General features: G+C 40.8%; 2 protein-coding genes across 2 annotated transcripts in view; one reads left to right on the forward strand and one right to left on the reverse strand.

Annotated features, from left to right (window-relative positions):
* Positions 1-14,231, reverse strand: part of LOC140936593 (uncharacterized) — a 167,774-nt gene that overhangs the window by 131,101 nt on the left and 22,442 nt on the right. Inside the window, exons 18-29 of the mRNA XM_073386122.1 lie at positions 13,732-13,821; positions 12,842-12,980; positions 11,954-12,202; positions 9,456-9,764; positions 9,080-9,209; positions 8,220-8,412; positions 7,693-7,924; positions 7,011-7,259; positions 5,549-5,871; positions 4,765-5,115; positions 4,271-4,499; positions 3,143-3,691 (exon numbers count right to left, since the gene is read on the reverse strand). Of these exons, the coding sequence (XP_073242223.1) occupies positions 3,143-3,691; positions 4,271-4,499; positions 4,765-5,115; positions 5,549-5,871; positions 7,011-7,259; positions 7,693-7,924; positions 8,220-8,412; positions 9,080-9,209; positions 9,456-9,764; positions 11,954-12,202; positions 12,842-12,980; positions 13,732-13,821 (3,043 nt within the window). The remainder of the gene's footprint in view (positions 1-3,142; positions 3,692-4,270; positions 4,500-4,764; positions 5,116-5,548; positions 5,872-7,010; positions 7,260-7,692; positions 7,925-8,219; positions 8,413-9,079; positions 9,210-9,455; positions 9,765-11,953; positions 12,203-12,841; positions 12,981-13,731; positions 13,822-14,231) is intronic.
* Positions 1-14,231, forward strand: part of LOC140943368 (protein LZIC-like) — a 296,884-nt gene that overhangs the window by 91,902 nt on the left and 190,751 nt on the right. The window lies entirely within an intron of this gene.

Below are 14,231 nucleotides of genomic sequence, written 5' to 3' on the forward strand. Positions count from 1 at the left end.
CGTTTCTCGGCTTCACCAAGAATGCGTGACCAAGGCTCTAAGTTTTCCGTTTCTTCTTCTTGGGAAGACTCAGTTCCTTGGCTAGAGACTTCGCTTTCTTGTGAGAAATCGCTTTCTTCGCTGTCTTCATATTTTCCAGCACCTTGTTGAAGGTATTATAAGGTATAGCCTGTGCTCGTCATCTTTGGTTTGAACCGCAAACTAAACTTCAAAGAGCAACGCGCTTCTTTTATAGAAAATTGGTGAAGGCGGGGCTACTAAGCGTTCTCCTTCGTAAATAATAATCGATCTTACATCGACCCCTCATCGACCCCTCATCGACCCCACATCGACCCTACATCGATCCCACATCGACCCCACATCGACCCCACATCAACCCCACATCGACCCCACATCGACCCTACATCGACCCCACATCGACCCCACATCGACCTAATATTACACCACGATTGACAAGAATTGGATTAGAACTAATGATGACTCATCAAATTTGATTAGCGAAGCTATATAAACAGGAAAATAACTTATTTCCTTTAGTATGTTGGAGGTTCTCGTGTGGTAAAGATGCCGTATAAATTCAAGAGAGATTGCCCGGTATGTGGTAAGCCAGAGTTACTCTCTTTGAGTGATCACCTGCGTCAAGTGCATCGATAAAAGAGCCACGAAAGAAAGCAATGGCTAAAAGCAGCAGTATTTTCGGGATCTAAGAAAAGTCTGGGTATAACACAAGGAGCGTCCCGACGTTTTACACAATTATTGCACACAGAAAAGGAAAGAAGTAGAGAACGAAAACGAACTATTGCAGCTGTCAAAGAAACGGAAAAACCTCAGCATTGTATAGTCAAGAGGCCCAAATTCACTAACGATGTGTCCCTGGAAACCAAGGCATATCCAGAATTTATGTTTCGACATAAATTTTCACTTCTCGTGGTGGGCCCCACTCAGTGTGGTAAAACATTTTTCGTTGAAAAAATTCTCACAACGAATCGTATTCTTTACGAGAGCAAGAAACCGAGGCGAATATGGTGGTACTACAGTCAGTGGCAGGATACCTACAAAGTGATGCAGTCATCTATCGGAAAGGAAATTCAGTTTTTTCGTGGCCTTCCAGAGTTTAAAGAAGATCTTCGGGAAATTGACCCAAAGTTTAACAATGTACTGGTGTTTGATGATCTTATGGCCCAAGCAACAGATAGTCCTCTCGTTTCCCTTCTGTTTACCCAAGGCCGGCATAGAAATGCTAGTGTGATACTGCTGCTACAAAATATGTTTCCAAAGGGAAAATTTAACACGGACATCAGCCGGAATGCTCACTACATGGCTCTTTTCCGAAGTCCTAGCGATCGAAAACGAATCGGTATCATTGCAGAACGAATGTTTGACAAAAATCGCCCGCGATTCATGTCAGCTTATTTTCAAGAAACGGAAAGAGCGTTTGGTTATATCTTCGTTGACAATCGCCCAGACACGCCGAGTGATAAGCAAGTATTGAGTGACATTTTCGGCTCTTGTCGTCGATATCCGACTATTAACAGGTCCGCAAAATCGGTCGAAACCGTCAAAACGACCAGTTACAAGGAAAATATTGCCTGCGAAGCTAGATCAGCAGTAAAATCGCCTCCTGTAGTCAAATCTTCCCCGCCAATCGTAAAAAGGTCACGGCCATTTCCTTTTGATACAGTCTGGTCTGAAGCAGCCTATCCCGTTGTACAAAATTATATGCAAGGAGCGCCCCGATGCCAAACCCTACCAAAAGACTTTGGGATCACGGAAATGTACCGCATTGCCAGACATCTTTATGATCCGTATCTTCCATCGTACTCGTATGGAAATTACTGGCCCGTGAAAATAAGACACTATTGCAATGGAAAATCGAAATGGATTTATTTACACAAGGACGATCCCAGCGTAAGATCTTTCCTAGAAAAGAACCAAACGAATGCTCGATAGACCAATAACAAATTAATTAAACGGTTGTCGATGCACTTTGCAGTGGAATATTTTATTTTTCAATAGACCTAACAATTGTGTATGAAACGGTACCTTATCTTTTTGTTAGAGGACTTAAGCATGATTGTTTAATTGGCGAGAACACAAAAGAGGCATGAGTCAGATGCAAATTACTACTGGTTAACAGAGCGTGTAACAAGACATCAAGATAAAGTAGATTGAAATAAAGAGTTTGAGCTCCATTTTTTGCGTCTGAGTTTTGTTTATAACCGAATTTTTAGTTAGGCAAGCGAACTTGTTTCCTTAGCAAAGCGATTGCAAGAGTAATATGCTGAACGGAGAGCGCGCTTTTATTTGGAAGATAGAATACATTCTACAATCAGGGTTAAAAGAGCCCGGGCAAGTCTAGGCAAGCCTATTGTTCCTATTGTAGTAGAGTGACGCTCATTCGTAAACCTATCCACCTCATTATATATGGAGGACGGCACTTAATTAGTATGCAGGGAATCCAAATTAGTATGCGGTTGGCAGTGAGCAGGCTTTTATGCCGTTCAAACAATAAAAAAATACGGCAACCAACCAGAATGCTTCGTCAAACGAGACAGCCAATGAGCGTCTTTCTAATTCCGGTCAACCAATCAAAACAACTATGACATCATAGTACCCCGGAATACATATGACATCATCTTCCGAAAATAACTAAAACCTGTCAAACCGGTTATACCAACTATGACATCATCCATGTAAAAATAGCACATGATCTTATCTTTATGAGATTCCTGCGCATTTTATTCGTGAGATCAAGACAAAAGGTTATGACGTCATTGGCGTTAATTTATTCCCCCCCACCTTAATGAGATTCCCCCCCAAAAAAGGGGATAATTCGGTGCGCTCTATACTACTCACCTGTTTTGCCTGACATCTATTTTTATTCATCCTAGTAAGATTTTAATAAGAAGTCCTTAATTTGCACAAGAAAGCACAATCCACCGGGATTGTGGAAGTTGTAGTCACAAGACACCATCTTACAAACAGACCATAATGGGCCGAAGCACGAACCAAAACTGAAAACTACGTATGTGTTTTGGTAGTTGCGAAATTCGTATTTCATGGATGACTTATTTCATGGATGGTTTAACTTAGGAAAAAGGAAAGACAGGAGCAAAAATGCACGTTATCATACGAGTCATACCGTTTACTTTCGCCATGATCTTTTCCATTAGATCCTTGGGGTCTTCTTTCACGGTGACAGATATTACTTTTTCTTTATCCCCTGTTGCTTTTTCAAGCTCTTCGATATTAACTTGGTTTCCAATGCCAACAGGAATAACCACTATCCTAGAATCCAACAGCGCCTTGGCAGCTTCCAAGATTTCATCTTTACTGGCTCCGGATCTCTTGTCGGTGAGTACAACGAGCACGTGTGTAGCATCCTTACGAACGCCGCTGTCTGTAAATGCTTCCTTACCAGCCGCTAAAGCCGCCGGGAGGTTTGAGCTTCCCGCGTGTGGAAGAAGAGCCTTGATGGCTGCTTTCAGATCTGTAAGGCTAGGATACTTCTCACTGAATTTTATGTTCACGTTAGCGGAGTCAGCGTAAGGGATGAAACTGTATCGTAAACTGCCTGTGCCGTACTTGTCAACGATTAACTCGATGGTGTCCTTCATCAGTTTGTATGTTATATTGGCTGAGACTCCCGTGGCACTGAGCGCAAAGGCGATATCGATTGGTGCGAACTTGGCTGATAATGCAAACAAAGAGAGAAACCGTCATTTCATTCAGAAGATAGAAAAAATAGTTTAACGAAACGAATTTAGTAATAGGAAGCAATAATTTTATAAGGAGAAGTTAAGCTGAGAGAGATTGGATTTTCTTTGTCCAATTTACAAAAGTTAAAGGGACTATGTCACGAGGATACTGCTGTTTTAAGTCAATACTGTACTAAAGCTATTAGTAAGTATCTTAACCCACTCACACAATTTATGACGAAAGATATCAAACAAATTTCATAACGGAACACTTCCCATAATGATATTTTTACGTGATTTTTGCGGGCAGAGCATTTTAAAAACTTGAAACCACCATAGCAACACACGACAATGCCTAAATATAGTCTTAGGTAACAAAACTGGATAATCATTCTCGGAATTTAATTGATGCGGAGACAAGTTTAAGCTTTTTAAAAAGATAGAAAATAGCGTGACCGAGCCCCTTTAAGTCCAATCAAATTGTAATGGTCGACATAAGATTCCTGGAAACTGCCCACAGACGCCCTTCCATAAACGATCACTTTGCCACCTTTTTCAGGTTTCTAACTTACGTCTTACAACATGTTCCATTATCTGTTTTCCTAATGTCTGCGGGTCTTCATCTCTTGGTGCCTCAATGACAAATCGTTCAGGATTGGTAGCCTCCAGTTCGGAAGGATTCGTTTCGTTGCCGACGGCAACTGGTACCACCTTGATTCCCGTGTCGTGCAAAGGCTCGGCAGCTTTCGCGATATCTGATAAGCTCATTCCAAGACGTTTGTCGGTGATGACGACCAACACCTGAAAAAGATTATTAAATTATTTTTATTTTCAAATATGCCCAACGATTTTTGCTTGCTTTCTCCTTAGGGTGGAGGTTTCACTCTCAAAAATTCGTCGTCGTGTGTTGGAAATCCTATGGTGTGACCGTTTAGATGAAATCACTTTGGCACTACTTTTACAGAGTTCTATTTGCTCTTCAACATTGAAAAACATAAATTTGGAAATTTTGGTCAGATTTGATTTTGGGGCCTTGTTTGAGCTAAAACAATATTTGTACATTCACCTTCCTTGCATTGGGTCTCACGCCGGCAGATTGAAACGCCTTTGTAGCCTCCTCCAGAGCTTTGTCCAGATCAGGCTCTCCACTTCGCCTAGACAGACCCCGTACGAGCTGTATCAGTACATTTGGAGTGGAAACCTTTCTACCAAAGTTAAGCTCTGTAACCGCATCAGCACCGAACAAGATAACAGAGTACTGAAGTTTGTCCGTTCCATATTTGCCGATTATCCATTTGATTGTGTCTTTCATGAGTCTAAATGTTTGCCTGTTGTTAACGGAGTTGGCGCTGATTGCAAACGCGACGTCTATCTCAGCTTGTACTGGCGGTGGATCTGTAAGGAACATACTTTTATACTAAGAAGACATTAAGAACTCATATAGGATATCATTGTCTGATATAGATAACTGTTACTCAGAACTAAAAGACTAGGCTGGCAATAAAGCTTCACAGCAAAGAAAAAGATTGCACTAATTTCGAGGTAAGGTTCCTCTTGAATGATTAAAGTTTATGATTTATCAACGGATAAAACCACGCTGTACAGCACAATAAACAGCAGAGCAGAAGGTTCTTGCCATAATCTACAACAAGAGAAAATTTTGTTTTGTCTACAAGCAGGGTTTTCCAGACTCGAAGAACCAAAATCCCCTTATACACGACAACAAACTGCGCCACAGGAAAGTAATTCTCAGTGGCTTTGTTAAATTAGAATCTGACAAGAAAAAACCATCTTGTTTTAAAAATAATAATAGTAATAATTGAGCGTGAAATTGTTTAACGCGACGTTACTGACAAACCTGTTAGGATGAGGGTCAATATCTCTGATGACAACTTGTCGGGGTTTTCATCGACTGTTACATCAATAACGTTGCCTGTGTGAGGTGTAATATAACCAAGTTCAAAGGCATCAGACTCTATAGCAACACCAATGACCTCTACGTCTTTGCTCTCCAGTTTGCTTGCAGCAGATCTAAGAACGTTTTCATCTAATCCTGAGCTCGTATCTGTGAATACTACAAGAACTTTCTTTGCACTTTCTCGCACATCATTGCCTTCGAATAACAGTTCGGTCGCTCCCAAAGCTTGATCGAGGACTGGAGGGGTTAAGATGGCTAAAAAAACATGTAACATGTTAATGCATTGCACTGGTACAAGAATTTTAATGACAACGGTCAAACCCATACTAAGTAGTCACCCCCGGGGTGTTTTCACTCACGTGACATGCACCTATGCAAATTTATCGCAACAAAAGAAAGGCTTTGCATAATAAAATGTTCAACTCCCACAGGTCTGGTTTGGAACACCAACATGGCCGTCGTGACGTCATGCAATAACGCTCATGTGATAACGGTCACCGCGAGGGGATACCCTACTGACCGCGTAATACATTTTGACCTTTCACTACAGATTCCACTAGCCTAAATATAAATAGAGTACTAAAGTGATGACGTCATAAAAATGAAATTTCTGAAATTATGGGATTTGTCAGGATATTCTGAAAGAACAGTGTCCAAGAGGCCTACTTGCCAGAAATGAGTATTTCGCGGTAAATTGTCTCTGAGATCGTAGCCCAGTTATACTCAGAAAACTCCATACAAACCCTTCTAATTTTTTTTTGGGTCGACCCAAAAAAAAATTAGAAGGGTTTGTATGGAGTTTTGTAAGCATAACTGGGCTACGATCTCAGAGACAATTTGCCCCCAAATGCCCATTTTTGGCAAGTAGGCCTCTTGACATTGTTCTTTCAGAATATCGTGACAACTCCCATAATTTCAGAAATTTCATTTTTATGACGTCACACTTTAGTACTCTATCACGAAAAGGTTATAAAACATGAAGTAAAATCCATTACAAGACGAAATAACCTCTTTCTGTGCCTTAAAATAGAAACTGAATAAGAGACCATTGCGCTTATGTATCTGGTGCAATGGTAACAGAATGGGCTTGTAATAGAGGTAAAGGCAATTAAAAAAGCTCCCTGGTACTCCCTAAAGGTTGACTGCGGCCGCTAAAAGAGGACAGATTTACAGTAATTAAGTCAAACGATTTGCCAGCTTTTTAACGTCCTTACAGGTTTGACTATGTTTATCACCAAAGCGACACACAGGAGTTAAATCAAACAAAATGAAGATCAAAATAAACGAACTGATTGTGCAACAAATTCTCCCCATCAGTACCGATGGTAAGGTATGGAGAATAGTGTAGAGAAAAAGTATGTTAATTTTAGGGTTCAAACAGTGAAACCATCTACCTCTAGGCTTTGGAAGAATGTTAATGCTTTTCTTAATATCCTCTTTAGTGACCGCTCTTGACGGGAAACCCAGCATTGGGACAGCCTGTGTTCCATATATGACGACACTGTAATGGATCTTTGAGGTGCCATACTTGTCAACAATGGATTTGATAGTATCTTTCATCAAGGTAAAGGTCTTATTTAACTGGCCGGACACTGCACACATGGCAATCACCAGGTCTACCTCTTCTATTGGCGTCAGTACGGCTACAAAACAAGGAAGAAAATAAGGGAGGAGTTCAACATCAAATTTTTCTTTGAAGTGGTAAACCAGTAAAACCTCGATAGACTAAACCCCATTATGTGACGAACTCCCGGTACAACGAATGATATTCTGTGCTCAAGAAAGGGCGTTTCTGAGCGATGCATGGCCACTATACGTTATACGTGAGGCCTTTTTCCTCTCTATATGACTTAACGCTAAGAAATTTGTATTGGTGTCTTTCCTCGTATTGGGACGATATGCTCGAAAACAAACCGCCCAAGAATGCAAAACGCTCATTTCCAATTGCCGTCCACCGTTCAAAAATCTTTTGCTTAAGCTTGGGGAAGGCTAATATGTTCCTTACAGAACTGTAACGCTTAGCAACACCTGCCTAACTTTACAGTTAGATAGCCATTCAAGTTGTCTAAATCTTACGCTGAAAAGCTTTCTCCATGATCTTGTTCCCTAGGTTCGCAGGATCAACATTAGTGGGCGTTTTGATGACATCGCCTTTCTTCTGGGTCATTTTTCCGAGTTGAGTGACATCCGGGGTTTCCCCTATGCCGACAGCAATGACGTGAATTGCTTTATGTTCTAAGGAGTTAGCCGCAGCTCTTATTTCTTCCGTAGTTGAACTTGAACGATCATCTGTTATCACCACAACAACCTGTAGAGTAACAGATAGAAGCATGAGTCCAAAACTTGGAGCGTTCAACTGCTATGTATTACTATCACGGCGTTTTCGCAAACAGGTTGATATTGCCACGAAATTGAACGACCTTGCTGAGCAGGTTCGGTACGTACACTTATCAGCAAATCTGACGTTGTAACAATGCAAACCGAACAAAATGAAGTCTATGGGTTAAGACAAAAAAGCAATATTTCCCTCCTACCATCTAGAACGGTGGTGAAACTCTGATTAGTGCTTACGATCGGTTGGAACATACACACCCCATACTCACCTTTAACGCATTTGATCTAACTCCCGAGCCTTCAAATACATTCCTAGCCGCATCAAGCACTTCATCAAAAACGGGCCTTCCTTGACTTATCGGTAAACTTTGCACTAACTTCTTCAAATCTTCTGGGGATGGATCTGATCTGCCAAATCTCTGGAGAGTAATAGCGTCTGTGCCGTAAGAGATCATACCATACCTATACCATAAAATAAACAAATAATGACTTCTTGGTGGCAACTCTAAAGTGGAATTTCCTCTTCCATGTCCAAGATCGCTCTGATCGTAGTGAAACGTTGGGTTCTCTTGTGGGAGAGAAACCTGGAAACCCTAACACAAGCTTCTCACTTCTACCCTTTACGCCCTGATCTACACTTAAAAATTCTCCACATTTATGTCCATACATTTCTAAAAGAAATCGTTGAGAGGGTTCGCTTTGAAGATCAGACTCATGGCATAATCGAATTGAATGTCTTGCATCGATAAGTCAGAATTGCCGTCTTGTTTGTAGCAAGTTAAAGTAGATACAATAAGGAAAGGATATTCTTATCACATGTTTCTAATATCCATGGTATTTAACAGTAGTCATTTCACGTGTGATAATGTCAAAAGAGCATGTTACACATATGCCGCAAATAATTAGTTAAATACTAAATCAAGCTGTTAAACGTGTGTAGTGGTGAGCTCTGAATACGGTGAGCAAACTGCTCACAAACAGAGTTTTCAAATTAAAGTTTTCGAATTAATGTCAGCAGCTCCACCAAAGATTACGCTTGGAATGACGTCAACTAAATCAGGAAAATCGTGTGAAAGGGCCATGGCGCGTGTCTTCACACGTGCAGCATAAGAAAGAAACCAAGATATACCTTATGTTGCCCACACCATAAGTGTTGATGATATAAATCAAAGTGTCCTTCATGGTGCGAAGAGTTTCTGAAGCGTTTCTTGTAGTGGCACTTACAGCAAACAAAAGGTCCACTTCTGGCGCGAAGGGAACTTTAGAAAAAATGCAAATAAAGTTAAATAACGTTTTTTTAATTATACCACCCTGCTCAATTCAACAAATTTTGGCAAACTGCACTAGAGTTTTTAAAATTTGTAAGGACCAAATCCATTTTTAAAATTCTTTGTTGCGCGTGTGCGTAGATATATACCAGAAAACGCGATGTTACTTTGCGTATTATCACTATTGATTCTTGACGTTTTCGTTGTCTTGAGCGTCGAAAAAGATCTCTTACATACCTTTAAGGATTTTTGTCATTATTGTTTCACCAAGTTTGTCTGGTACAAACTTCTTTGGCGCTTCAATTAAATTGCTTCCTTGTGTTGTAGTGTTCGCCAGTTGATTCACATCCGCCTCCTTCCCGACAGCCACTGGTATGACCTTAATGTCGTTATCATGCAAACCTTTTGCTGCATCAGTGATAGAGGGTAATGGAACATCAGACTTCTTGTCCATAATAACGACAAGAACCCTCCTCGCGGCGGGCCGAGCTCCTGTCTCGTTAAACAATTTAAGTGACTCTCTCAAAGCTTTCTCGAGGTCCGGATCTAAAAATGAAAATACCTAGGTGTTAAAAACACCACATATTTCAAGATTGCCCACGTGTTTGTGCTTTTACGGAAATAATGCAGCCCTACTAAAAAGGCTTTATGTATTCTTACTTTATCTAATGCCGCAAAGCTACGGTCAAACCAACTGAAAACGGACACCAAATACACAGAGCTAAGTGTTCGCATTACACAGAAACGGAAAACGTCAAACCTCCTCAATACAAATACCAAAGGGACAGAGTGTCCACTTTACGGAAGTTTCTGTATTGCAGACGAACCTCTTTAATAAAGACGTAAAAAAGATAGTGTCCTGTATTACCGTCAAACCTCCTTAATACAGCCACCAAAGGGATTTAGTGTCCACATTACACAGGTGTCTGCGTTATAGTCAAACCTCCTTAATACAGCCACCAAAGGGACAGTGTCCACATTATACAGGTGTCTGTGTTACAGTCAAACCTCCTTAATACAGCCACCAAAGGGACAGAGTGTCCACATTACACAGGTGTCTGTGTTACAGTCAAACCTCCTTAATACAGCCACCAAAGAGATTCAGTGGCCACATTACACAGGTGTCTGCGTTATAGTCAAACCTCCTTAATACAGCCACCAAAGGGACAGTGTCCACATTATACAGGTGTCTGTGTTACAGTCAAACCTCCTTAATACAGCCACCAAAGGGACAGAGTGTCCACATTACACAGGTGTCTGTGTTACAGTCAAACCTCCTTAATACAGCCACCAAAGAGATTCAGTGTCCACATTACACAGGTGTCTGCGTTATAGTCAAACCTCCTTAATACAGCCACCAAAGGGATTCAGTGTCCACATTACACAGGTGTCTGTGTTACAGTCAAACCTCCTCAATACAGACACCAAAGGGACAGAGTGTCCACATTACACAGGTGTCTGTGTTACTGTCAAAACTCCTTAATACAGCCACCAAAGGGACTGAGTGTCCACATTACACAGGTTTCTGTGTTACAGTCAAACCTCCTCAATACGACCACCAAAGGGACAGAGTGTCCACATTATAGAGGTGTCTCTTTTACAGACAAACCTCGTCAATACAGACACCAAAGGGACAGAGTGTCCACATTACACAGGTGTCTGTGTTACAGTCAAACCTCCTTAAAACAGACACCAAAGAAACAGAACCAAGTGTCCACATCACAGAGGTGTCTGTATTGCAGACAAATATCCTTAAGACCAACGAAAAAAGGACAGTGTCCATATTACACAGGTGTCTGTGTTACAGTCAAACCTCCTTAATAAAGATGCCAAATGGACAGAGTGTCCACATTACAGAGGTGTCTGTTTTACTGTCAAACCTCCTTAATATGGCCACCAAAGGGACAGAGTGTCCACATTATAGAGGTGTCTGTGTTACAGCCAAACCTCCTTAATACAGCCACCAAAGGGACTGACTGTCCACATTATAGAGGTGCCTGTGTTACAGTCAAACCTCCTTAATACAGACACGAAAGGGATTGACTTTGAGTGTCCACATTACACAGGTGTCTGTTTTACAGTCAAACCTCCTTAAAACAGACACCAAAGAAACAGAGCCAAGTGTCCACATAACAGAGGCGTCTGTATTGCAGACAAATACCCTTAAGACCAACGAAAAAAGGGCAGAATGTCCATACTACACAGGTGTCTGTGTTACAGTGAAACCTCCTTTATAAAGACGCCAAAGGGATTGAGTGTCCACACTACGGAAAATACGACACCAAATGGACAGTGTCCGAATTACGAAGGTTTCCTTATTACAGACGAACCTCCTTAATACAGACACACCAAAGGGACAAATTGTCCAAATTACAGAGGTGTCTGCCTTAAACACGAACCTCGTTAATACGGACATCAAAGACACAGAATGTCCAAATTATAGAGGTGTCTGTATTACAGTCAAAAGGGGACCAGTAGGAACTGTGTTAAGGTCACTTAGGACCAAAAGATGGATCCCTAATATACAGGTGTCCATAAAGAGAGAATCAACTGCACTTGCTACGATATCTCTACCTTAAGGTTAAATCCATTGATTGTTAAACTAGTTACTATTTTCTTTACAAGCGAGAAAATATACTTTCCTCATAACAGTCTTGAAAAAAGAAAGTGTTAAAATATCGACAAAACTTTAAAGATGAACATAGTTTTAAATTCTATTAGAATCGACATCTAACCTGTAGAGCTTCGCGGGACAGCGTTTAAAAGACTTATCAAGTCATCTTGGGAGATCATTTCACGACTGAATCCTCGGCCACGACTTGGCATTGTGCCAAAGACCAGCAGACCATAATGGATCTTCTCCGTTCCATACTTGTTCACAATGTACTTTATTGTATCTTTGATACGAAGGAACGTGTCATCTGCATCAGACGCAGTTGCACTGATAGCAAAGGCAAGATCGATCTCTGGCACCGAAGGCTGATCTATAATCAAACAGAAAAGAAAGGACAACGTAAAGGGGTTATGTCATGGTTAGCCTGCCCCACAGACGAAATTAAACTCTGGTTAAGTCCGTTTGCAAAACAGCGCCAAAATCCTTGCTCTGGGTCCCCACCTGTGTACCACGATTTGAGTACGTGCCATGATTGGGTGTTGTTGGGAGTTGTTGCGCAAAGTTTGAAATCGGCCAGACTTAATAGCCAGCCAACAATATCAGGATTTATTGCGTCCGTTTGTACGTATCTTTACGTTTTTGTTTCGCTAGTACGGTCAAAGTACGATCAAGTAATTTTGAACATTTTGACCGGTCAGAAGGAGAGAGACGAGTGACGGAGCTAAAAATTTCTTTGGCTGGTCACCACGACAGGCAACGATCCCAAATTATTTAACCTCGGTCTGATATGTTTTGTCCAAAGTAAAACAAAGCACGATCGGATTTTGGTCATTTCTTGACAACCTAGGCGTTTGACTTGACAAGTAGGCCCAATTATATCAAGTAGCCATTCACTTCACATCTTGACTATCGAAAGCCAAAGATCCACACTGTAACAAAACCGAGTAAGGTCAGGGATTTGGCGTCATTTATTTCGTGTCCCTTTGTGTTTTTTATAAGTCGCAGTTACCTCGTATCTTTTCAATGATCTTCTCTCCAACAACACTCGGACTGTCCTTTCTATCAGCTTCAATCAGGGTTTTCTTGTTTGTTGTTGTGTACTTAAGCTCGTCAGGATCCGCCTCCTCACCAACCACAACAGGAATGACCTAAAAACACACAACCAAACATCGTTTAATGACTACAGTCGAACCTCTACTAACGGCCACCTCTCTACAACGGCCATTTTGTTTTGTTGGGGGGTGGGTGGGGGGACTGTCCATAGAGGGGTACAACTGTATGACGTACTTTTATAATTATTTATTTACTACAAATTTACTTGCATAATTGTAAAAAATAATACAAAAAGGGTGCAAACAGAGAACTAGACCCCTCTTCAGTAAAGATAAATTTAATCAAAAAAGTGCCGCCCCGGCCTCGAATAAGGGTAAGGCAAGGCGACATCTTCCCAGCAACAACGCAGTGCTGTTTGATTTTTAAGTTTTGACAATGCTTATTGATATGACTGATAAGGAACTAGAGACCTCAAAGACTGTTTTTTTACGATTCTTTAGCGGTTTTAATTCGTATTTACAAAACGAACGAACATCGTTTGACGATTTCCATGCTGGTTTTCAGCCAGCGCAAGCACGTTACAGCAGATAATGTTTCGTCAATAGATCAGTACCACTGAAAAGTAGTTAGTGAGTAGTAACATGCGACCTGTGAAGTTAAAATGTAACCCGCCGATGGTTACGTTATTCGTTTCCGCGTATCATCTTGATTTTCGTGTGTGAAAACGCACCCGTTATTAAAATTTCTAACTTTAGCTGAGGTCGCGCGTTTTTGAAAAACTCAGTTAAGTTCTTTTAGAAGACAATTCTCTAACACATGCACAATTACACACTGCGTTAAAGTCACCTTAATATCTTTGTCTGAGATTTGCTTGGCAGCTGTCTTGACATCCTTTTCACTAGATCCTGATTTTCTGTCTGTCATTATCACAAGGACCTAAATTGTGAAAAAGGAAAAGACAGCACTTTTTCAGGGTTGTACCTGGAAGAAAAGCATAAGTTTTCGGCACTTCTCTTGATTGTGCCAGTATAATAATCTTCTCTTTACCACCACATGGAGCATGATGTTTAAATAGCAAACAGCGTACACAGATAAATGTATCAAGAATCATACAGTCATATCGTTTACAATATGATTTAAGTAATAACATCTTAACAAAACCGGAAAGCTTTAAAGGAATTTGTTTGCATAAACACCTTCAAATGGAAGAGATAGCGAGGGAGAGACGTAACTGTTGCCATCTGCGCGCTTAATGGCGCATGCAATTCATTCTTTACAAAATATTTTTGTTCAAAAAATTTTTCGCTAAATAAGAAGTTTTCCGTCTCAATATGGATTGTAGGAGT

This window comes from Porites lutea, chromosome 1, assembly GCF_958299795.1.
Source record: "Porites lutea chromosome 1, jaPorLute2.1, whole genome shotgun sequence".
In the NCBI taxonomy this organism is placed as follows: domain Eukaryota; kingdom Metazoa; phylum Cnidaria; class Anthozoa; order Scleractinia; family Poritidae; genus Porites; species Porites lutea.